This window comes from Thermobia domestica, chromosome 17, assembly GCF_964235325.1.
Source record: "Thermobia domestica chromosome 17, izTheDome1.hap1.1, whole genome shotgun sequence".
In the NCBI taxonomy this organism is placed as follows: domain Eukaryota; kingdom Metazoa; phylum Arthropoda; class Insecta; order Zygentoma; family Lepismatidae; genus Thermobia; species Thermobia domestica.
Genome location: NC_137470.1, coordinates 177890711 through 177917645, shown reverse-complemented (window position 1 = coordinate 177917645; position 26935 = coordinate 177890711). Strand labels below are relative to the sequence as shown.

The 26935-nt window shown below is 37.3% G+C and overlaps 1 protein-coding gene across 2 annotated transcripts in view; it reads right to left on the bottom strand.

Moving 5' to 3' along the window:
• Positions 1-3110: 3110 nt before the first annotated feature.
• LOC145674513 (uncharacterized) overlaps positions 3111-26935 on the bottom strand; it is a 58207-nt gene continuing 34382 nt past the window's right edge. The window contains exons 3-7 of one of the 2 annotated variants that reach the window (XM_081744669.1): positions 23127-23210; positions 17855-18051; positions 15402-15598; positions 12949-13145; positions 3111-3975 (exon numbers count right to left, since the gene is read on the bottom strand). In XM_081744669.1, coding sequence (XP_081600795.1) covers positions 17856-18051; positions 23127-23210 — 280 coding nt within the window. In that variant the 3' untranslated portion in view covers positions 3111-3975; positions 12949-13145; positions 15402-15598; position 17855. The remainder of the gene's footprint in view (positions 3976-12948; positions 13146-15401; positions 15599-17854; positions 18052-23126; positions 23211-26935) is intronic. The other variant, XM_081744670.1, reaches the window with a different exon arrangement.

Sequence of the window (26935 nt, the reverse complement as noted above, 5' to 3'; positions counted from 1 at the left end):
TTTGAAATTATCATGATAAAATGTTTACTTACATGCACCCGGCTACAGCGGATACTGGGAGTGTCCCCTGTTTTGATTCAAACACTGGTTCACTCGTTTCACCAGGCAACTTTACGAAGATTAGAAGTGTTAATGTTCTCAATGGCACTGCGAATGTTCGTTTCCAGGTCTTGAATAGTTCTTGTATACCTCTTGCTTTAAATAGCCCCATAGAAATGAATAGTAGATCAGAGATATCGATCTTGTAATCGGGGCTCAGGGTCATTATCCTCAATAACGCTGACGCTAGCTCAGACATTTCCAAGTCACTGGATTTAGGGACAAATACTATATATATATATCGGGTGTTCTAAAAATGGCCCCCACGGACAACACAACGCTATTCTTGAGGACAAAATAAAGCGAAATTGCTATATAATGGTATACCTTCTGAGACCTCTTCAGCCGCTATGGAGAATCAAAATTTCCCATTTGGCAATGCCGCAGATTAATTTGGAACAATTAGCGCTGCACTACGAATTTATCATGCAGTTACATGAATTGTTGACTTAAGTGGTGCCACTGCTAACGCCTAGAAACTAACTGCCATCTGGAAAGAATCGATGTGACTCTTTTATGGCTTGTAGATCTCCATAGTTATTTATCTGCGACGCTGCCACATAGTGCAATTCGCGCCTCCAGACGAGGATCCAAAAGGTAGACAATTATATATATATTTTTCGCTTTGACTTATAGAATAGTGCTCTGTAGTTCATGGGCGCCATTTTTAGAATACCCTATATACTAAGTGATCAAAAGTATCCAGACACCCCAAAACATACTTTTTCATATAAGGTGCATTGTGCTGCCACCTACTGCCAGGTACTCATTATCAGCGACCTCAATAGTCATTAGACATCGTGAGAAAGCAGAATGGGGCGCTCCGTGGAACTTACGGACTTCGAACGTGGTCAGGTGCTTGGGTGTCACTTGTGTCAAAAGTCTGTACGCGAGATTTCCACACTCCTAAACATCCCTAGGTCTAATGTGATAGTGAAGTGGAAACGTGAAGGGACACGTACAGCACAAAAGCGTACAGGCCGACCTCGTCTGTTGACTGACAGAGACCACCGACAGTTGAAGAGATTCGTAAAGTGTAATAGGCAGACATCTATCCAGACTATCACACAGGAATTCCAAACTGCATCAGGGTCCACTCCAAGTACTATGACAGTTAGGCATGAGGTGAGAAAACTTGGATTTCGTGGTCGAGTGGCTGCTCATAAGCCACACATCACGCAGGTAAATGCCCAACGACGCCTCTATTGGTGTAAGGAGCGTAAACATTGGACGATTGAACAGTGGAAAAACGTTGTGTGGAGTGCCGAATCATGGTATACAATGTGGTGATCCGACGGCAGTGTGTGGGTATGGCGAATGCCCGATGAACGTTATCTGTTAGCGTATGTAGTGCCAACAGTAAAATTCGGAGGTGGTGGTGTTATGGTGTGGTCGTGTTTTTCTTGGAGGAGGCTTGCACCTCTTGTTGTTTTGCGTGGCACTCTCACAGCGCAAGCCTACATTGATGTTTTAAGCACCGTCTTGCTTCCCACTGTTGAAGAGCAATTCGGGGATAGCAATTGCATCTTTCAACACGATCGAGCACCTGTTCATACTGCACGGCCTGTGGCGGAATGGTTACACGACCATAACATCCCTGTAATGGACTGGCCTGCACTGAGTCCTGACTTGAATCATAGAACACCTTTGGGATGTTTTGAAACGCCGACTTCGTGCCAGGCCTCGCCGACCCCAAGAAACCTTCCAGTACCTGATTGAAAGTATGCCTGCGAGAGTGGAAGCTGTCATCAAGGCTAAGGGTGAGTCAACACCATATTGAATTTCAGCAGTACCGATGGAGGACACCACGAACTTGTAAGTCATTTTCAGCCAGGTGTCCGGATACTTTTGATCACATAGTATATATATATATACGTATCTTGGACATGCAAAATACCGTTTTGTTATTTTTCTTAACTCTTTTTTATTCTACTATGAGACCCAGATGTTTTAGAGTTGTGACTGGAGACAAAGAAGGATAGATTCCCACGATTTGTTGTTGGTCAATGGCCAGAACAGTACCCTGATCAAGGGGTGGTGAAGGAAGATGTGAAGAAAAAGCAGTACAGAAATTCAGAAAATGGTTGTACAAATTTGTTTACCCTGGTAAAACCATTAGCTATATCGTCTCCTTTCACCAGGGGGGAACTTCAGTAATTCTGGAAAATTCTCAAGGTTCAAGCTAACAATCTCAATTGTCAACTATTGGCGCCTGACGGCTTGTCGAAAGGTAGCGGAAGTTTTGGGCTATGAATTCTCTTAAGATTTTCTGAAAACATCTTTTGCTCTAAGGGAAACACTTGTAGTTCATTAACAAGAAGTAGTTAACTACAAAATTAGAATGTACGTATGTGCGAAAAAGAGTAAAACAAACCCATCTAGAATGAACCATTATAAATAAATTTGTTACTAATAAGTGATTTTCTATTTTTCGAAAGGCATTTATAGAAAATATTTGCCACTGTTTAATCAGTTCAGATGAATGTTTCTTACTCTACAGACAGCAAAAGAGCGAATCTGATTTCGGTGTGTGTGAGTGTTCATTGGAAGGTTACGTGTTGAATTCATGAACTCATAATGGATTCAAAACGTAGAAAGTTGAAATGAATTGTGTGTATTAAACATACTGTAGTATTTTTTTCAGTAATGTATATTGTTATGGTTACTCTATATACATTATTTAAAAGTAGCTGTCGTGTCATTGCTTATTAAAATTTTGCAATCAAGTAATACTAGAAATTCTATTCTAAAAGTACACCAATCACACTTATTTTTTGTAAGCTTGCCAATTTTCAATGGAATCGATGATAGCCAACATAGACAGGTGTTACTGGAGAGAGAGAAAAGCCAAAATAAAGTGCTTCGTTTTCCTTCCTCTCTATCTCATTTCTCAGTTTTCAGGAATCTAACGTACGCGACTTTCACCAAAAGCCCTCGGAGTGCACGCATATCTACCTTGGGTATCCCTTGCGCCCTTTGGCAATGCCACTGATTATTAAAAGAAAAAAAGGTTTTCAGAAAATGAAGCTTTATTTTTCTTTATTAGAAACAATCCTGCAGACTAGATCTCACTTCAGATATGCTTTAATGCAGTAATTTTAAACAATAGCGACTGAAAATATATTACTAATAGGAATGAACCAGACGAATTCGAAAGCTGAAGTATTTTTTCTTATTTCAATTGTCAAGTATTAGTACCATAAAGTTAATGTTAATTGTGAGATCAACTGCTTATAAAAAATGTTATACTATACTACCATTTACACAGGACTAATATGTACAGAAATTGAGCATAGTCATGGAACTTAAATGTATTTTTGGTATATTTATAGTTAAACATTTTTACTCCTCCAAAATAATCTCAACTTATTTCAAATATAATTACTAATACTTCTATATTTTAAAAATAACAGGAAATCAACCACAGACCTTAAGGAAACTATATTCATGTTTCCATGTGCTTACATTTGTCTGTCATTGTCTCAAGTGACTAAAGCATAACCTAAACAGAACTGTATTTTTATTATTTGTTACTGCTCAAATATAAACTAGCAAAATATGCCATTATAGTATATACAAGCTGTTCCTTACCGGTTACACCAACAAATAATTTTCGTCGGATCACAGTTAACAAAATTGAACTTAAACTAGTCTTCAGGTTTACAAACAATTCGCTGAGTCTTGTCACCAGCAACAGATAAATTTTTCATGATAAACTGGAAAACTGCTCCACAACCACCACAAATATGTACTTTTACTTTTCACCTTCTAGGGCATGGATGAAACTTCCGTGATCCAACAGGTTTTGTATTCCCAACAGACGATGAAAATTTCTCCGGCACTCAACTGTATTGGCATACCAAGACTTGTTTTGATCTGAAATACAAATAGTATTTGTTAAGTTTAGTACCAAACCTTTACTTTAAAAAAAACTCAGTTTAACGTCCCACCATTATGCCCTCTAGGCCAAGGGAGACGGATGAAGGGAAATGAATGACGATGGAAGAATTGGTGGAATGAGAATGTGGGAGAAAACAGCAGTACCATGCAAAACCCAACGGACACGATGTTGTCCACCACCAACTTACTTAGCCGGGATCGAACCAGGGACTCCACCAGAGGTACGTGCTCTACAACTGAGCCAACGTACCCCCTATGTTATTACATAAAAAAATATTACGTATAAACGAAAAGACGGTTGACAATATCTTTATGCCCTTTTACTTCTTCGAAACATTTGTATCCTCTCACAACTCAAAAATCTGCTTGAAATCCGAGTTCAATGCCCAGTGGGATCTCATGTGGTTCGGATCCCAGATTAAAATGTAGGTCCACGTTTCATATCGCCTCGCTGCTGAAAGCGACACTAAACCCACAATCAAATCAAATAAAAAAATCTGCTTCACAAGCGATCCCATTCCTACAAAGATAACAAAATTATATAGGTACATTTTGGATCATGTAGAGAAAATTTCCTCGATAAACAGTGTATTGAGCACAAGCTGGTTTTCATCACTAGATAAGTTTTTCTTTTTATTTCACTATTGGATGAGGGGGCAACGGTGGCTCACAAGGAAACCGATTAAAGTGTGATATGAAATTGTGGACGACTTTATGCGCAACCGAAGTGTTTTTGTGAACAATGAATTCCATTAGAGGTAAAAACTCTCAATCTCAACTGTTCCGGAGATATGGAGCGATAAGGGGAAAGCTGGTGATTTGATGTTTTGTAGATTTTCGGCTATTGTGAGGGTGAATATGTTTGAAAATTGCATTTAAACGTTAAGAAAGATGCGTCAGAGTGAAAAAAGTGGTGTTGAACGTTGAGGTGAGTGACGTAGTTTTTACCCGAGGCCGGGAAAGAAGGGGTTATGAGGAATAACAAACAACATTGAAACGAAGAACAAAATTGTATGATATTACTTGCTAATATATCATGTCTTTAGTTCGTAGAAAATGAGAAAAGGTGATACGTAAAAATATTAATTATATTGCCAAAGAAACAGAGACGTTATTATGTGAACAAAATTAGAAATCATATTTCACATTTTGACACAGGGCTACAAGAGACAACTAGATCCTTTTAATTACAAACGGGTACCATTTGAAACTTTATTGTTGAATTATTCTGATATTTCTAATCACCTAACGTATTCCAAACACCCATTTTTGTTCCAACTTTGATTCATATCGGTTGATAATTGCGAAAATTACGATTTCGAAAGTTGAAACGCCTGTCATTTTCACTTTTTTCGATGATTCGTTCCGATTTTCACCCTCGACTATTATATAGTAAAACGCACTTTTGAGCCATTTTTCATTCTGATCGGTTAATAATTATAGAAATTATGAATGTTTAGAAAGTTTGGACGGCCTTCATTTTTTAAAATTTTTCATCCTATTAGACCTGATGATGCTTTTATTCATTGAGCGTACGAAGAAATCTATACAGACATCTTACACGCCTATATCGGGCAACAGTGGAACTCCGTTGTTTTCGCCTTCCCCCTCCAGAACATTCTTCCCCTAGAATTTTTATGGATTCTTCGGGATTCTGAGTCCTCATGTCTAAGTCGATGCATTACTAAAGTTTTGTGGATGAATGAATTCTTCATTTTTAAAAGTGTTTTACTTGTGCTATAGCTATATATTCAAATATTCACAAAATATCGGAGTACCAGCCTTCCATTTATTCCTCTATATCTCCGGAACGGTTGAGATCGAGGGTTTTTCCCTTCAATGGGTTTAATTATACACAAAAACACTTCGTTTGCGCGTAAACACGTCCACAATTTCATGTCACATTTGAATTGGTTTCCTCGTCAGTGGTAGAGTGCTTACCTCTGGCGCATGGGGTCCTGGTTCTATCCTTGGCCAAGTAAGTTTCTTGTGGGTAATATCGTGTCCGTGGATTTTCTTGGGTACTCTCGTTTTGTCCCACATCGTCATTCCACCAATTCTTGTATCATCAATTATTTGCTATAATCGTCTCCGTTAGCCTAAAGGGACGTGGACATTAATCTGAAAGATTTCCTTTCATTTTAATTTCACTATTACATGAGCAGAACCAGGATCCAATTCATTCATCTTGTCAACCTAAAATTACTGGCACTATAAAAAAGCACGCATGCTTACACACAATTCTATTACACTAAACTCTTTAGCGGACTAGTTTGGGCAAAATGCTATCCGTAAAATAGGATCAAGAATTGTATTTAAAACTAGCATATATTACCCGCTTCCCTGGGTTGAAAGGAAAATTTAAATGCACAACTTCGTATATCATGTGTTTAGTACCCGTGAAGGCTGTTTTCGTTTTTAATGGCATCGATTTAGACAGCATCGGAAAGATCATTCATCATCTCGGCAACACCGAAAACCATGGATTCGACACTAATATTGGTTATTTTCGATTATATATATATATATATATAAAATTTCCCCCACCCCAAGTTAGGGGCCATGGCATCGGAAATGTCAACGTTCATCTCAGTAAGCCCAAAAACTGTGGATTCAGCACTAATATCGGTCATTCTCGAACATTTTAAATATCTCTTGCGGGCTTGAATTTGAATGTAAACGGGATCGAAAGTATCAATGTTCATCTAAGCAACCCAGAAAAATATAAATTCGACACTGATAGTGGCCATTTTCGATCATTTATATATATATATATATTTCTTCCCCTCCCCCAAGTGGCGGGGCTGATTTTGGATTTAAACGGGATCGGAAATGTCACTGTTCATCTGAATGATCCCCAAAACTATCGATTAGACCAGCGTTTCCCAACCGGTGTGCCGCGGCACACTGGTGTGCCGTAAATGGGCCGCTGGTGTGCCGCGAGTAAATCGAAACAAAATTATTAATTCTATAGCAATTAAATTGCAGGACATAGTAAAAAAATGTATATTTGTATTTCACATTACTATGAACCTCTAATATGAATCTACAATTTTAAGTTTCATACCGCGTTACTTTTCTGTACATTTTTAATATTGAAAAAGGTATTTGTTATCATTGTTATGACGTTATGACCATTATTGCTTCTTTATTGTTGCAGACTATTTCGTAACTTCAAATTTTAAAGTATTCAATCCTTTCGACAAAACAAACATGCATACGAATTACCTATATTTATGTTTTAAAAGTAAAAGAGATTTGTTTGTTCGTTCGTTATTTAGTGATCTTGCTTATTAGTGAAAGTTTGGATGCAGTTTTCGAAAAAGAAAGTGCATTTTTAAAAACCTAAGTCCAATATTTCATTGCAATTGTTTTCTATTTTGAAATTAGAATGAAAAATAAGCATAATGATTTACCATGGTACAAAATCAGTGATCAAGCTTTCTTCTCTGTGAGGAGATCAGTAATCATAGAAAAAGATACCATGGTATTTTATATTTAAATATAATAAAATCTATGAGTGTGCCGCGAGAATTCAAGTTACACCCATAGTGTGCCGCAAGTTGAAAAAGGTTGGGAAACGCTGGATTAGACACTAATATTGGTCATTTTCTACTATTATTATATAGCTCCCCTCCCCTTCTCAGTGCTGCGGCACACGGAATCAGAATTGTCACTGTTAATCTCAGCTACTCCTAAAACTATGGATTCGACACTAATATTAGTCATTTTCGATCATTTTTAAATGTGTATCCCCCTCCCCTTCGTTGCACCCTCCCCCAATAATTAGGGCTGCACGTGGATTGAAACAACATCAGAAGTGTCACTATTTCTCTCATCGACCTTAAACTATAGACTCAACACTAATATCGGTCATTTTTGATCATTTTAAAATTTTTCTCCCCCTCCCTACGTTGCATCGTCAAAGTGAATAGCCTAAAGTAATCCCTGCTCGTAATATCATGTATATTGAAAATTTGATTGAGATCGGTCGGGTGGTTCAAGAGTGATGAAGTCACAAAGGCAGTCATTTTTATTTTTATTTTTTACATATATATCTCCCCCTCCCCTAGGTTGGCTCGTCAAAGTGAAACGATAGAAAACACCCAAGGCCCGATCCTCATATATGTTGAAAATTTGATCGAGATTGGTTGGATGGTTCAAAAGTTATTAGGTTTTATTTATACACCCACCCTTTCACCCTTGCCCCTGGGACCTATCGTTAAAGTGAAATTACAAAAATGTTTCCAGATCCGAACCTCATGTATTTTGAAAATTTGATTGAGATCGGTCGGATAGTTCAAGAGTTATTAAGTTACAAAAATAATCACTTTCAGTCTTATATAAATTGATTTTTATATCTCCCCCTCCTTCTCCTTCCCTACATTGCTCCGTCAAATTTAAATCATAAAAACGATCCCAGGCTTGAACCTCATCTATGTTGAAAATTTGATCAAGATTGGTCGAGTGGTTCAGGAGTTAAGTTTTATTTATTTGTTTATACCCCCTCCCCCAACCCTCAGTTCTACCTACAAAATGAATAGCCTAAAACCAGCCCAGCTCGAATCTCATCGATGTTACAAATTTGATCGAGATCGGTTGGGCGGTTCATGAGATTTAGTCACAAACATAGTGATTTTCAATTTTATATAGATATATAGAATATAGCACTTGAAATTGTGCTGTATAATGTAAATGCAAAATTTGTACAAAACATGCTGAATACATTCAAAGCAGAGGAAAATATCGCGTATTTCGTCTTGGATACTTTTAAATTATATATGATGCGTGTAATCGTAAACTAAAATGAAACGAAATGTTTAAGTTTCACGTCCCATGATTATGCCGACTAGTCTAAAGGAGACAGTGATGATGAGAAATGGAATGAAGAAAGTGGGAGGAAACGGGAGAATCCCGAGGAAACCTGCGGCGTTTGTCTACCACAAACCCACTTTGCGCGAGTTGGGATCGAGTCAAGGACCTCAGGCACCAGAGGTGTGTAATCGTAACATACATAATTCCATATGACCTGTAAACTTATACTACGGTAGGCCTGAGTAGTTTTCCTTCCCCGTTTATAAAACAGAGGAAAATGGACCATCTGACAAGTTCCACAGCAGTACAAGTTTACTTTCACACAGTGACTGTAGCGGGCAGTGATACCCCCTCAAAATTTAATTTTCCTGAAACAAAATTACCGAAAAATATACGCACGGATTTAGTCTGCTATCAAGTGTAAATTCAAACCTTATGGGAATTTCGGAAACAAAATTTTAATCTGAACAAAAAATATATGAAACAATAACGAATGAAAACTTCCAAAGTACAAAGGTAATAATTTTCACGTTCAAAGACTTAAATATGCCTTCATAACCTTGCTGTTGAACAACTTGTAGCATTTTTCCAAGATTAATAATATATGAAACCACCAGTCAAGGTTCCAATATACAATACAATAATAAGCAAAGTTGATTCTTTTCTTTTTTTCTTTTTCTTTCTCATTTGAAATTCAAACTTACCAGAAGAGACCGTGAAACCGATTCAATTCCATTAACATTTGTGGAGGAGACGAAAAGACCATCCAGACTGGTTGTTGTTGATCCATGTTCTAATTGGCATGACGTTATGTGGAGAGTGAGTCAATGCTAATACAGAACTTTTCGGGATGATCCAACATTGTGAAGGTAATTTTTGTTTAGAAAGCCAGAACAATCGCTGTAGGAAGGCAATGTATGTGCTCCATCTATTCGGTCAAAATCCTTCCACCTTCCATAACCTATAATAGCTTATATATATATATATATATATATATATATATATATATATATATATATATATATATATAGATAGATAGATAGATAGATAGATAGATAGATAGATAGATAGATATATAGATAGATAGATAGATAGATAGATAGATAGATATTAGGGTGGATCGAAAAAGCTTTTTTTAAATTAAATCGATAACGGCTCACACGGGAAAAGTTGAAGACCCGTAACAATAGTTCACTGATTTTTTTTTACATTTTTCGGACGATGTCTTCCGGTGCCGCAATCGGCCTAAAATTTTGGAAAAGTTAACATAGGCAACACGCATTACATCGTATGTAGACAGTTTGTTTTATCTTCCAATACAGTTCGGAAGTAGCATATTTCTCTACGTCATCGTTCTTCAACCTTATGTGCTGTACTAACGTCACTAATATGTACAGTTCCTTGCTTGTTTTAACAATAAAATTGCATTTATTAATGTCAAAGCTGCGGAAAGAATAGGAACAATGAATGGAAGACCGATTCCATTGTTGCGCGCATCAGCGCAAAGCGATACAATTAGTGTTTGTTTCTGGTAGTGTGCGAGTACATGTTGAATCATTGACATGGCCGAAGGGGGGCTGGGTTGCTGGGAGGGCCTGTGCTTTGCTTTAGTGCAGTGTCGCCTGCGATACGATTAACGTGTTGACTGTTGACGGAACGGACGTTCTTTCGAGGTTAAAACTGTGTGATTCGCGTGTGCGTAGTTAATATTCTATAATCGACTTTCTGGAGGCGAAACAAGTGGACTTGTCAACAGCGGTTGCAGTGGGCGGCGATGGAACTGCAAGCAACACCGGTAAACACATCGGTAGCCTTGTCAGTATCGAAAAACGACTCTGAAGGGAAATTCAGTGGCTAGTATGTCTTCTTCATTGTAACAAGCTTCCACTGTGCCTCTTATTCCAACATTTCGATGGAGACACCACTGGTCCAAGGGCTTACTCAGGTCCAGTAGGGCAGAAACTCAACTCGTGCGAGAGTAAGCCAATAAGATCTTACCAGGCAGTACCGCTTGATTGGCTGGACGATTATGACAAAGTAAAAGATGATCTTAGTATTGACCAAAATTACTTGATGAAACTGTGCAGAGCTGTGTCGACAGAAATTTGTTCACCAGGTATACGTGACCTGAAGCTCGGTCCCGTGAATCATTCCCGGTGGCTGACGACGACATGCCGCATCCTGCGCCTTTACGTAAGCGAAGAGTCATCTAGTTGTTCTTTAGTTTGGCTTGTCAAATTCATTGTGAAGGTCTACGCACCGATGTGGTTCGCGATTCAACGGCATCCTCCTTGCAGTGATGGGGCGCGACACCTGTGGAAGATGGGCCAGTTTTCGTCAGCAATTTTGTCGGATAACCTGAAGAAAACAGTCTTTCCGGTGCTCCAAACAAATGGCCATTTCGCACACCCTGAAAATATGTTGTTGGCGATGATCACAGACTCTTCTCTAGTTATTCGAAGTCTTACATGGAGACGAATAAAAAAGGTCCACGCCATGGCACCCAAGAAATCCATTCGACAGTTTGTCGTGCCTGACATTAACTTTGAAACTGAAAACTGTTATGTTATGATACGCTAGTCTTCCGTCAAAGTCACCGAACCGCCCTTGAATAAAGCAGCTACATCGAAAGAAGTAGAAGAAAACATCAAAATTGAAGCAGTCGCAGCTAAGTTGATAAGGGAATTTCTAAGTCATACCCAGGTCGTGGAAAGGATGGTATGAGAAGTTACTGTAGCTTCCGCGAAGAAATGTGGATTTGAAGAAAGAGACGGCTTCATTCGAGCAAGTCTGCTGTCCAGAAAAAATATTCCCACTTTTGAGTCGAAACAAGACTTCGTCATCTAAAGTTTAGGCCTTAACAACATGTCTATTGTCTACTGGGTGGATGGGTGGGCGGAGTTCGACGTGCAGTCATCTTCTCGTGGTGAGCTCGGTTATTTTAAGCCATTTTATGGTTAAAATAAGCAAAGAACTGCACATAATGGTGATGTCAGTACAGCACATAAAGTTGAAGAACGATCACGTAGAGAAATATGTTACTTCCGAATCGTATTGGAAGATAAAACAGACTGTCTACATATTGTGTAATGCGTGTTGCCTATGTTGGCCTTTCCAAAACTTTAGGCCGTTGCGGCACCGGAAGGCATCGTGCGAAAAATGTGAAAAAAATTCAGTGAACTACTGTTATGGGTGGGCAACTTTTCCCGTGTGAGCCGTTATCGAAAAAAAGTTTTTTTCGATCCACCCTAATATATTAAAAATATATATATATATCCAGGACCGGTTCAAGAATTTTTTGGGAGTGCACCAATAACTATCAGTACATTTGAATCCAATTTATTTTTTTAAAATGCCTTTAGGCATCTGTGATGTGTATGAGGAACTGACTTAAACTATTATGTTTAGCAAAACCGCTTTCTTTTAAGCCCGAAACGGAAACATGACATGGAATTTTAGGAAAGTATTGCTATTTCCACTGCCAGTTTCTCACTTTAGATAGTGTATATTCAGAATGGAGGGGGTGGTGCACCCCCTAAATCCTGCCCTATATATATATCAAGGTTAAGAAGATCAAGTTTCTTTTTTCCTTCTTTCTTCAAATTCTATCTCATATGCTTCCGAATCTTACTAATGTTATAGGAAAAAGTATTATAGCCCTGACTTAGAATACCAGTGAACGTTCAGGATCGCTATTATCTATATTATAAAAGAGAACGTACAAATCCTTTGTTCCCTCATCACGCTAATACGGCCGAACCAATTTCTTTTATTTTTGGGGGGTTATTAGGATTTGGACCCTAGATGGTTTTTATCATATCACTTTAATTTTTAATTACCAGTGTCTTGAGATAATTGACCATTCAAGTGTCCATACGTACAAATCCTTTGTTAGTTCATCATAGGTAAAAATAAACGTATTTATATGCAACCCGCATGACCGTGTCACTCGGCGGGTTAACATAAATGACAGGCGCTATAATGTTAACATTTACTGCAATTTGAAAGCGAAAAAGTAAAAATTATCTAAGTAACAAAGTTTATTGCGTTCCGGGGTGACCGCAGCGAAGCGGGGTGAACGCTGCTAGTTATGGAATAAAGATTGATTGTCATAATATATCAAATCAAACTAACCTTACACATAATCCGGTTGCCAGGGAAGATCAAGATCCTCCGGCACAGGCCTATAGTGTTTCTTGGATTTCTTTTGTCTCCTCTTTGGCATCGGATCCTGTGTAGTTTCCAGCACCTCCTGCCTGACTAACTCTGTATGTTTCTCAATATTCTTCATATGAGGAGACTTTTTAACTACACTTGCACTGCAGTCCGTCCTAAAATAATAAATAAATATAACATATTCTACTATCATGGTTAAAGAAAGTGTTTTTCAAAGGAAGAAGAAAATCTTTTATATATGTATATGTATTTAAAGAAGCTTCCGGTAGAGCAAAGAAACTATTTTGTATTGCGAACATTAATAACGAGGATACAGAAGATATCGTCTGATTTCTATATTTCAGCATCTGTTTGCTAATACTGAGATAAAATCCCGGAAAATTTTTGCTCTACATGGTCGGCATAGGGATTTGGATCCAAAACCTATCGTCTGCTAATTCTAAACCAAAATTGTAAGAAATTCCTCTACACTTGCTCGCTAATATGATTGGGCTTTTATGATTTCTTCTAAATCTAAAGGAAAAGTTTGGTCTCTCCCTCTTTTCAGCTCTATTACATGAAAAAAATAATAATCATAATAAAAACTTACTCTGAGTAGAGATTAAAAGCATTCACGAATAACATAAAATTAATAATTCCAAAGGAAGTAGAAAGAGCAGATTATGATGTAATGTATCCTTCGGTATCAAGATATGATCTGTACAGTTAGCGACGAAAATTCTTTCTGTTTGGTAAAATTTATTTTGGGAATAACGGAGGTCGTAACGTACAGAAAATTCTATTCTTTTTAATTTACTGAAAACTGCACTCAAATTGTCCTTCCATCCTGAAGTTAATCAAACGGAAAGAACTGTTGTCGCTGACTGTACAACTATTAGAATAAGAATCAGGGACGAAAACATTTTATTAAACAGATTTATACCTAGGTACTGTTAGTATTAACCGTATCGAAAATGTAATGTTTAAATCATTTACAATTTTTAGTATAAGCTGGAACTTCAATACGAAGTGCAAAAATCTGATTTTATGGTAGTCTGTGTGAGGTGGCTCTTTTTTTCTCTGGAAGTTTTTTTACATTCATTTTGTGTTCTGAACAAAGGCACTTACAGCTTATGAGTAAGGAAAAACAAAGAAAAAATATTTATTCTAAAATTGACAAATGGTGCTAGTTTGACAATTCTCTTGTCATAAATCGGCTTTGAGGGGCATTAAGTAATTGGTACATATTTCTGTTTGCATGAATTTTATTTAGTGTAGTTAACTTAGACAGAAAGAAAGAGATAGTATTGAATGATTAGCTTGAATTTTGTTGATGTTTTATCATAGAATTCACAAAACTGTAAAGCAGAAATTTATAATTGTTACAGTTTAAAAGTGTTTTTGAAATCGTAATTGTCACACAAGTTTTAATATCTGCGGATACCGGTGCTGATAGATATTGCGCATGCGACTTTCTTTATCCGCACACATCTCTAGTTGAAAAATGAAGTGAAACCTTTCAGGTTAATGTCCCATGTCCCTTTAGGCTAAGGGAGACGATTAACACCTTGGCTACCAACGTCCCGTGGAGTTCGACGTGCAGTCATCTTCTCGTGGTGAGCTCGGTTATTTTAAGCCATTTTATGGTTAAAATAAGCAAAGAACTGCACATAATGGTGATGTCAGTACAGCACATAAAGTTGAAGAACGATCACGTAGAGAAATATGTTACTTCCGAATCGTATTGGAAGATAAAACAGACTGTCTACATATTGTGTAATGCGTGTTGCCTATGTTGGCCTTTCCAAAACTTTAGGCCGTTGCGGCACCGGAAGGCATCGTGCGAAAAATGTGAAAAAAATTCAGTGAACTACTGTTATGGGTGGGCAACTTTTCCCGTGTGAGCCGTTATCGAAAAAAAGTTTTTTTCGATCCACCCTAATATATTAAAAATATATATATATCCAGGACCGGTTCAAGAATTTTTTGGGAGTGCACCAATAACTATCAGTACATTTGAATCCAATTTATTTTTTTAAAATGCCTTTAGGCATCTGTGATGTGTATGAGGAACTGACTTAAACTATTATGTTTAGCAAAACCGCTTTCTTTTAAGCCCGAAACGGAAACATGACATGGAATTTTAGGAAAGTATTGCTATTTCCACTGCCAGTTTCTCACTTTAGATAGTGTATATTCAGAATGGAGGGGGTGGTGCACCCCCTAAATCCTGCCCTATATATATATCAAGGTTAAGAAGATCAAGTTTCTTTTTTCCTTCTTTCTTCAAATTCTATCTCATATGCTTCCGAATCTTACTAATGTTATAGGAAAAAGTATTATAGCCCTGACTTAGAATACCAGTGAACGTTCAGGATCGCTATTATTATGGAATAAAGATTGATTGTCATAATATATCAAATCAAACTAACCTTACACATAATCCGGTTGCCAGGGAAGATCAAGATCCTCCGGCACAGGCCTATAGTGTTTCTTGGATTTCTTTTGTCTCCTCTTTGGCATCGGATCCTGTGTAGTTTCCAGCACCTCCTGCCTGACTAACTCTGTATGTTTCTCAATATTCTTCATATGAGGAGACTTTTTAACTACACTTGCACTGCAGTCCGTCCTAAAATAATAAATAAATATAACATATTCTACTATCATGGTTAAAGAAAGTGTTTTTCAAAGGAAGAAGAAAATCTTTTATATATGTATATGTATTTAAAGAAGCTTCCGGTAGAGCAAAGAAACTATTTTGTATTGCGAACATTAATAACGAGGATACAGAAGATATCGTCTGATTTCTATATTTCAGCATCTGTTTGCTAATACTGAGATAAAATCCCGGAAAATTTTTGCTCTACATGGTCGGCATAGGGATTTGGATCCAAAACCTATCGTCTGCTAATTCTAAACCAAAATTGTAAGAAATTCCTCTACACTTGCTCGCTAATATGATTGGGCTTTTATGATTTCTTCTAAATCTAAAGGAAAAGTTTGGTCTCTCCCTCTTTTCAGCTCTATTACATGAAAAAAATAATAATCATAATAAAAACTTACTCTGAGTAGAGATTAAAAGCATTCACGAATAACATAAAATTAATAATTCCAAAGGAAGTAGAAAGAGCAGATTATGATGTAATGTATCCTTCGGTATCAAGATATGATCTGTACAGTTAGCGACGAAAATTCTTTCTGTTTGGTAAAATTTATTTTGGGAATAACGGAGGTCGTAACGTACAGAAAATTCTATTCTTTTTAATTTACTGAAAACTGCACTCAAATTGTCCTTCCATCCTGAAGTTAATCAAACGGAAAGAACTGTTGTCGCTGACTGTACAACTATTAGAATAAGAATCAGGGACGAAAACATTTTATTAAACAGATTTATACCTAGGTACTGTTAGTATTAACCGTATCGAAAATGTAATGTTTAAATCATTTACAATTTTTAGTATAAGCTGGAACTTCAATACGAAGTGCAAAAATCTGATTTTATGGTAGTCTGTGTGAGGTGGCTCTTTTTTTCTCTGGAAGTTTTTTTACATTCATTTTGTGTTCTGAACAAAGGCACTTACAGCTTATGAGTAAGGAAAAACAAAGAAAAAATATTTATTCTAAAATTGACAAATGGTGCTAGTTTGACAATTCTCTTGTCATAAATCGGCTTTGAGGGGCATTAAGTAATTGGTACATATTTCTGTTTGCATGAATTTTATTTAGTGTAGTTAACTTAGACAGAAAGAAAGAGATAGTATTGAATGATTAGCTTGAATTTTGTTGATGTTTTATCATAGAATTCACAAAACTGTAAAGCAGAAATTTATAATTGTTACAGTTTAAAAGTGTTTTTGAAATCGTAATTGTCACACAAGTTTTAATATCTGCGGATACCGGTGCTGATAGATATTGCGCATGCGACTTTCTTTATCCGCACACATCTCTAGTTGAAAAATGAAGTGAAACCTTTCAGGTTAATGTCCCATGTCCCTTTAGGCTAAGGGAGACGATTAACACCTTGGCTACCAACGTCCCGTGGAGTTCGACGTGCAGTCATCTTCTCGTGGTGAGCTCGGTTATTTTAAGCCATTTTATGGTTAAAATAAGCAAAGAACTGCACATAATGGTGATGTCAGTACAGCACATAAAGTTGAAGAACGATCACGTAGAGAAATATGTTACTTCCGAATCGTATTGGAAGATAAAACAGACTGTCTACATATTGTGTAATGCGTGTTGCCTATGTTGGCCTTTCCAAAACTTTAGGCCGTTGCGGCACCGGAAGGCATCGTGCGAAAAATGTGAAAAAAATTCAGTGAACTACTGTTATGGGTGGGCAACTTTTCCCGTGTGAGCCGTTATCGAAAAAAAGTTTTTTTCGATCCACCCTAATATATTAAAAATATATATATATCCAGGACCGGTTCAAGAATTTTTTGGGAGTGCACCAATAACTATCAGTACATTTGAATCCAATTTATTTTTTTAAAATGCCTTTAGGCATCTGTGATGTGTATGAGGAACTGACTTAAACTATTATGTTTAGCAAAACCGCTTTCTTTTAAGCCCGAAACGGAAACATGACATGGAATTTTAGGAAAGTATTGCTATTTCCACTGCCAGTTTCTCACTTTAGATAGTGTATATTCAGAATGGAGGGGGTGGTGCACCCCCTAAATCCTGCCCTATATATATATCAAGGTTAAGAAGATCAAGTTTCTTTTTTCCTTCTTTCTTCAAATTCTATCTCATATGCTTCCGAATCTTACTAATGTTATAGGAAAAAGTATTATAGCCCTGACTTAGAATACCAGTGAACGTTCAGGATCGCTATTATTATGGAATAAAGATTGATTGTCATAATATATCAAATCAAACTAACCTTACACATAATCCGGTTGCCAGGGAAGATCAAGATCCTCCGGCACAGGCCTATAGTGTTTCTTGGATTTCTTTTGTCTCCTCTTTGGCATCGGATCCTGTGTAGTTTCCAGCACCTCCTGCCTGACTAACTCTGTATGTTTCTCAATATTCTTCATATGAGGAGACTTTTTAACTACACTTGCACTGCAGTCCGTCCTAAAATAATAAATAAATATAACATATTCTACTATCATGGTTAAAGAAAGTGTTTTTCAAAGGAAGAAGAAAATCTTTTATATATGTATATGTATTTAAAGAAGCTTCCGGTAGAGCAAAGAAACTATTTTGTATTGCGAACATTAATAACGAGGATACAGAAGATATCGTCTGATTTCTATATTTCAGCATCTGTTTGCTAATACTGAGATAAAATCCCGGAAAATTTTTGCTCTACATGGTCGGCATAGGGATTTGGATCCAAAACCTATCGTCTGCTAATTCTAAACCAAAATTGTAAGAAATTCCTCTACACTTGCTCGCTAATATGATTGGGCTTTTATGATTTCTTCTAAATCTAAAGGAAAAGTTTGGTCTCTCCCTCTTTTCAGCTCTATTACATGAAAAAAATAATAATCATAATAAAAACTTACTCTGAGTAGAGATTAAAAGCATTCACGAATAACATAAAATTAATAATTCCAAAGGAAGTAGAAAGAGCAGATTATGATGTAATGTATCCTTCGGTATCAAGATATGATCTGTACAGTTAGCGACGAAAATTCTTTCTGTTTGGTAAAATTTATTTTGGGAATAACGGAGGTCGTAACGTACAGAAAATTCTATTCTTTTTAATTTACTGAAAACTGCACTCAAATTGTCCTTCCATCCTGAAGTTAATCAAACGGAAAGAACTGTTGTCGCTGACTGTACAACTATTAGAATAAGAATCAGGGACGAAAACATTTTATTAAACAGATTTATACCTAGGTACTGTTAGTATTAACCGTATCGAAAATGTAATGTTTAAATCATTTACAATTTTTAGTATAAGCTGGAACTTCAATACGAAGTGCAAAAATCTGATTTTATGGTAGTCTGTGTGAGGTGGCTCTTTTTTTCTCTGGAAGTTTTTTTACATTCATTTTGTGTTCTGAACAAAGGCACTTACAGCTTATGAGTAAGGAAAAACAAAGAAAAAATATTTATTCTAAAATTGACAAATGGTGCTAGTTTGACAATTCTCTTGTCATAAATCGGCTTTGAGGGGCATTAAGTAATTGGTACATATTTCTGTTTGCATGAATTTTATTTAGTGTAGTTAACTTAGACAGAAAGAAAGAGATAGTATTGAATGATTAGCTTGAATTTTGTTGATGTTTTATCATAGAATTCACAAAACTGTAAAGCAGAAATTTATAATTGTTACAGTTTAAAAGTGTTTTTGAAATCGTAATTGTCACACAAGTTTTAATATCTGCGGATACCGGTGCTGATAGATATTGCGCATGCGACTTTCTTTATCCGCACACATCTCTAGTTGAAAAATGAAGTGAAACCTTTCAGGTTAATGTCCCATGTCCCTTTAGGCTAAGGGAGACGATTAACACCTTGGCTACCAACGTCCCATATAGGGGACACAGCGGATTTTACGAGGGACCGATTCATAGACATAAACCGCGATAATAGACCGGTCATAAGAAAATTACCTTACCCACAGACCAAAATTTATTCCCGTGTTTTCTTATTAATTTAAAGCTAAAATCATCAGAAAAGTCAATCAAGCTTAAGAGAAACACATTATTCAATCTCTTTTTTATTTTATTTTGTGTCACGTATGTGAGACGTCGGTCTATAACAAATTTTCATTGTGGAAAATTATAAGTTTTACACTGTAGACCGAACGTCTCAAATATGAGGCGAGTTTAAAAATGTACAGAGATAGAAGGAAAACTTCAAAATCACATAGTCTCTTCAAGTCTGATTACAATTTGTGCCATGCAGAGAAACATGGGACTGGACAGGGTCCAATTTTGTTTCTCCTTTTGTTTTTGCAAACATCACAAGCATGGAAGGTATTTTTCCTTTTCTTCTCGGTCTTTGAACACTGACGACATCTTATCCTTGGGCTTACCTTTGTCAATGATTGTTCGCCTGCACTCTTCAAGCGTATGGATGAAGGTGTCACAGGTTGGAGCTGAAGGTAATGGGAGATGACAATGTCCCTGTAGTCTAAGTATTTGAAAGGTTGGTACAGGATTTTTGAATATATGTAGGTATCATTCCACAATGCAGCGTCTAATAAATGGAAAAATATCTTGATATACCACCTCAACGATTTTCTGGGAGTTGAGAATATCATCTGATCGCTTCTGTCAATACCGCTCATATTCTGATTATATGCGACAACCATACTTGGCTTTGTGATAACCTTTCCCCGTTTGGTTGTGACTTCCTCAGTCTCTGGTCCATGGGCTGTCGAGATAGTTAAAACGTTTCGCTTGTCTTTCCACTTAGTCACAGTAACGTGCCATTTTTGTCGACTGATACTTTCTCCTATTAACTTAGCCTTGATAATTTCCGGGTTTCCAGCTCGGTTTGGCTGTAGAGTGCCACATATATTGGTTTTATTTTCCATAACATACTCAGCTAAATGTACGCTATTTTAGAAATTGTCCAAAAACACTATGTGGCCTTTGCCAATATAATTCTCCATAAGACGTGTTATAACTTCAAAAGTATGTCCCTTCTCTGAATTAAGGAATGAGCCCATTTCTCGTGTAGATTATGATATTTAGGATGTAACCATCTGGGGTACAGAGCTCATACAGCTTGATGCCATACTTGTGTGGTTTGTTTTTAATATATTGTCGGAAAGAAAGCCTCACCCTCCACAAAATCATTGCTTCATCAAGTGACAAAAAGTTACCAGGTGAAAAATTCGTGGTAAAATTATTCAAGAGGTGACTCAGAACATTATCAATGTTATATAATTTTCCATCTGTAGAATCCGTTTCTGGGTCGTAGAAGCACAGGCACCTTAAGAGAGCTTCGAACCTGTTCCGAGACATCGTCTTTCCAAAAATAGGATGTTCGTACAATTGTGATGTCGACCAACAATGTTTCAGGCTAGGGAACTTAAGATTACCCATAAGCAAACATAAGCCTAACAATTTTTTAAACTCTTCTACAGCTGTAGGTTTCCACCGCCTCATATTGGAATATTGCTTGTAGGATTTCCTTGAACACACATACCACGTCTATTTATCCAAATCACAATTTTGTTAATAATATTTTCATCAAAAAAACTGGAAAATATTTCCACTGGGTTTGTTGACTGAGTATGTACTTCTTGTAGGCCTGTAAAGTTATGGATGGGAGGTTTGCTATTTGTGTCAGACCAAACACGTTGTTCTTTCTCAAAGTTCTGGTGTATATTTTCCATAAAAATGAGCTCATTTGGGTCGTTTGCAATGTCATTGTTGACATCAGAGTTATCGTCCTCCGGGTTTACAAGGACGAAGTCTGTGTTGGAATCATCAAGTAACGGGTCATTTGGGTTTAAGCCTATGCTAAAACTTACGTTATCAGGCTCCCTACCAGACAAAGTTTCATCTTCGCCGCTTGTCTCCGTAGAATCGCTGTCATATGAGCCTGGCATGTATTCACTTTCCCCTCCAGAACTAAATAGTGAGTTAAGTTCATCAGAATCCGCTAACGCGTCCTCAATATCATTGTTTGTACATTTAAACGGTTTGCTTTTCTTCTTCGGAGGCTCCATCGCATCGACAAAACTCAGAAGCACGTAAACACATCGCTAGATAACATGACCGAACATCAGAGACTTCGTCGCTAGAAATACTTTGCATAGAACAGTGTAGCCAGCTTTAAGTTTTGTGAAAAAGGTAATAAGACCCCCACACAGAGACCAAGCGTCTCACAAGTGAGACAAATATTTCTGTAGCCGAATATACAAGATCTAAGTGATTCTGATAGACTAATATGATGTCAGAGGCGTTTATTTTCTACAATAAGTGCAGCCCACTGGTGATACGTCGGTCTGCTAGAACGAGCCCGAGCGTCTCACATGTGGGACGCTGGTCGTTGGTGAAAACCAATGCGTCCCAAATATGAGACGTTCGTACATTTTGGAAGTATAATTTTTTGTGTCGGTAGCGAACGCGTTAAAGCAAGTAAAATAATGATGAAAGAATTACTAGAATGATAAAGTGGGAGGAAACTGGAGTATCCCAAGAAAACCCACGGACACGACGTTGTCCACCACAAACTTCCTTGACCGGGGATCGAGCCATGGACCCCACGCACCAAAGGTAAGCGCTTTACCACTGAGTCACCGTGTCCTCAGACCTCTAGTTAGTGTGTGGAATAACGTAGGTATTAACAATACGATAATTCCCACTTGCGTGATTCTAATAAAACACAAACATCCTTCTATATAGAATACATAGTGGAGAAAGTTGCCAGTAAGTGTATAAAATGTAATATAGCTCTTTCTCTCAGCACTGCACGAGAAAGATCACACTTAAAACTGAGGGGACTTACTTTACGACAACCTTTTCATGTCTCAACGGAATGTCGACCACATCAAGAGTATGCCGCTTCTATTGACGCCGCCTGGAGATGTTTGACCTCGCAAGTATGTTAGTATCTTGGTACTCTTTTTACGCACAATGTTTATGCCATTTTATTTGAAGTGAAATTTTACGAAAATACAGAAAAAAGGTGTTTCTACATCTATTACAAAAATCTTGCAATTTTCGTAAATTTTCCCGTTTCTTTTCGAATAAATTCTACTTTAAGTATAGAGTTTCTTCAACATATTGGAAATTCCAGAAGTGAAATCGCAAAAATTCACAGATTTAGAAACACTTCCTTCTTCTCTCTTTCTTTCTTTCTTTCTTTTTTTTTTTTTTTTTCAAATTTTCCCACCTTCCTTCGAGCTAATTAGTATAAAAACTGTACATAGGTCTTAGTATATGTGGCTATAAAAATGTGAACATTTTAGGGCTTCAGTCATGGGAGTCCAAAAATACTGTAAGTTACAGATGGAAAGGTGGAAAAACCAGAGGCTAATGGGAAATTAAGAACCAATCTCGCTTTTTTTTTTCTTCATCATTGTCATTTTCGTGTTCGGCACTCTAAAATTAACTAAAAATGGCTACTTATATCTCAGTTACAAAACTTGTGCTGAGGATAAATAAGGAAAGTATAAAACAACAACTTACTTCTGATTCTGTGATGTCATCTATGTTACGTTATTCCGAATTACCTACCGTGGGTACATTAACTCCTGGAAGCGGAGTCTTTCGCTTCTTTTGAACTCCATTCTTTCACATCGCGTCTTCGCCTTCGGTGTCCTATAATAATAATAATAATAATAATAATAATAATAATAATAATAATAATAATAATAATAATAATAATAATAATATATTTCTTTGTTAGTTTTTTTTTGAGATTTCATGATAATTTTTTAGCACGCTACTTAAAACAGACTCACTATACTTATTAACATATTTCATACCTTACATTAGGAACTTCTAATAAAAAGTTTTGAACTAAGTAAGTGCTGGATAATTTATTATTTTCAAAGTTTTATACTACTGTCGGATCATTTAACACGAGCGTGCTTTTCAGTAAGTCAACTTCTAAAAATGTCAACCAATGTTAATAACTATAAGCAGAGAAGTCAAATCTCTTTTGTATTACCTCTACAGAGTAGATTTTGTGACTAAATGATACGTGGACCTACAGTTTAAGGAAAAATTCAAACCAGCGAAACATGTTCACATTTGAAGGTTTTCCTACGAGGAATCGAACCTGGGATCTCATTCACAAAATGTTGTCGGGAATCATGTTAACGCAAAATCCCAAAGAATACATTCATGAAAACTTAACATGATACAAAAGTTTTTGAATCATTTTTGCTAAAATTTTCTGCTTATACAGATTTCTGTTACTTCTTTACATCTGCGTTGTCCTGTATATTATTATTATTATTATTATTATTATTATTATTATTACGAGGGAGGATCAGAAACTAAGGATATAAGGCCGATATTTCTAGACTTTCGTCTGTTATTAAGGAATGAGAAATGTGCGGTAATTGTAATACATGGAGTTGGCAACTATGCAGAGTTTCAGCCACCCGCCACTACGATGCTATTTGTAGGTAATCACAAATGGCGACTCGTTTGGAAAACTGATCTCATGAAGTCCGCTCAGTTTGTCGATTTCTGTGGGCGAAACAAGTAACAGCGGCTGAAATTTACCGGCAGCTGGTAGAGGTTTACGGATAAACTGTAATGTCTCATCAGCATGTCGCAGAATTGTGTCGAAAGTGACCGACCCAGTACGCATCAACAGACCTGAACACAACTCGACCACCCTCCCTACAGCCTAGACCTCGCTCCAAGGGACTTTCACCTGTTCCCGCACTTGAAGGAGCATCTAGGAGGCCGTCCCTTCGCTTTAGATGTGTAGGTGAAACACTTCGTGACAGCGTGTCTGAACACGCAAAGACAGGATTTATACCAGGAGGGAATCTTCAAACTCATCCCACGATGCGATAAGCATCTCAATCGATCTGAAGAGTATGTCAAAAATTAACTTAATGTATGTAATATCTGTTGCCTGTATTGGTTGTATGAAATGATATATATATACGTTTCACTGCAGGCTTTGTCACCTTACTTTCTGAAGAACACAAAAGGGGATGAAGATTTACTCTTCTGGGATACCTGGTACCGCAGTCATATTTCACAAAATCTGTTTCTTCAAAAGTCGAGGCATTAACAGAAAAATATTGTAACTTTGCCCAGCAACTAGAGAAACAGGAACAATCTACAATTAAAATTATCATAGTTATGAACTAAGTTAATGTAGTGAATATATTTCTCATCTTTCTTGGTTTATAATTTTCGTTAAGTTAACGTTTAGGGTATAGGGAGCATATGATTTATGAAAAAATGGTGGAACAGGGATGTAAGAGGGAAGAAAAGAACCCGAGGAAATCCACTTACGCAGTAATGGCCACAACAAACACATACGATCCGGGATCATACAAGTGAAATCTCACACTGAAGGTGGGCACTTTGCAACTGACTCACCGTGTGTCCCTAACTTTGAAGTGAGGAGTGGCTCTTGGTTTTAGTTGGGTTCTCCTAACTTTGCCTCAGAACAAATGGTGGAAATTTTATATTAAAAAAAATATTAACAGAAAAAAAATAAATAATAAATAAATAAATAAATTGTACTAATTGAAGCATTGCATAGCTACTTCAGAAGACGCTGCAGAAACGGAAGAGCTGAAGGTGTTAGCGGACTTTCAACTTAGTTTTTGGCTTTCCTCAGAACAAGATTACTTATAATTTCAGTTCATACTGAGAGAACTTATTGGCACTTCCATAGAAATTCGATAGCCAGAGGAAGTTACTTTTTTTTTTTTTTTTAACGTTAAGTGTACTTTATATCACACCGCACAACTATCCTAACACCATGAAATATTTTATTAACATTTTTCCCGTACTTTGTATTCTAATGCAAAATACATAAATATATGTTCAACAACACTGTTTCATAAATCTACAGGAGGTAGACAAAAATAATAATAATAATAATAAAAATAATAATAATAATCTAAAAACACTTCATACAGGACACGTAAGTTTGGCCCTCCACTGTATAACACGTGTTGCGGTTGCCGATCGTTTTTTGTTTTCAATGTGTCATGTGGACCTTCCTCTTCCGTCAGCAGTAACATGTTCACCTGTGAATGTCGTGGTGTGAAAGTGGTGCGGTAAAATGGGCGACCTGACAGACTTCCAAAGAGGCATGATCGTTGTTGCCCGTCTTATTGGAGCTTCAGTGGCAACAGTGGCAAACATTGTGGGGGTATCGAAAGGCACTGTGTCCAATGTCACGAGGACATACACAATTCATTGGCAAACGAAGTCTGCAAAGCACAACAGTGCTCGAAAAACAATCCTGTCAGATAAGTACCGGAGGGCATTAAAACGGATTGTAGCAGCTAAAACGAAGACCACTGCAATGAAAATTACATCTGAACTCAATTCCGGCCTACAGAACCCTGTTTCATCGGAAACAGTGCGACGGGAACTTCATAAAATGAAAATTCATGGCAGGGCCGCTATCGCCAAACTCCTGGTCACAGCAGTAAATGCAAAGAGGCGTATCCAGTGGTGCAAGGACCACAAGGCGTGGACTCATGAGCAGTGGAAACACGTAATGTGGTCCGATGAATCGACCTTCACCTTGTTTCCAACAACCGGTCGTGTTTATGTAAGGAGAACACCGCCGCAGGCCTATGATACAGACCTTTAGCTTCCAACTGTAAAGCATGTGGATGGTTCTGTTACAGTATGGGCAGTGATATCGTGGTTTTCTGCAGATTCCATCATAGCCCTGTATGGAATGATGAATACTAAGGCGTATGAGGCCATTTTGGGGGACCAGGTTCTACCCATGGCCCAAATATTGTTCCCTGATGGTGATGGCATCTACCAAGATGATTTGGCACCCTGTCACGCTGCAAAAACGGTGAAATCAAGGTTTGAGGAGCATGACCAGGAGCTATCACACCTCCTCTGGGTCCCACAATCACCAGATCTGAACATCATTGAGCCATTGTGGTCTGTTCGGTATCATTACCCTTCACCAGCATCCCTTAAGGAACTGGAGCATGCTTTTTTAGGAACAATGGTACAAAATTCCACACACCACGATTCAGGAGCTGTATACGTCCATTCCACGTCGGATCCAAGCTGTTTCGGACGCAAAAGGAGGTCCCACACCATACTAGGTATGATTTTCACACTTTTGCAAACGTTTTAGATTTTTTTTTGTCTTACCCCTGTATATATTAAAATGCTAGGTTTATATGTTTGTCGCCAATCCTTTCGACAATGAGATCTCGGAAACCACACTTGCTAGAAACATGCCGTTTTCACTGGTCAATTTCAAATTTTGTGTCGATTGTCCAGTTCTCAATTCAAATTTTCAAAAATTGTGCCATTATTCTATTCAAAATTTTAAGGGCCGTTTTGAGCTCATAAGATTAACA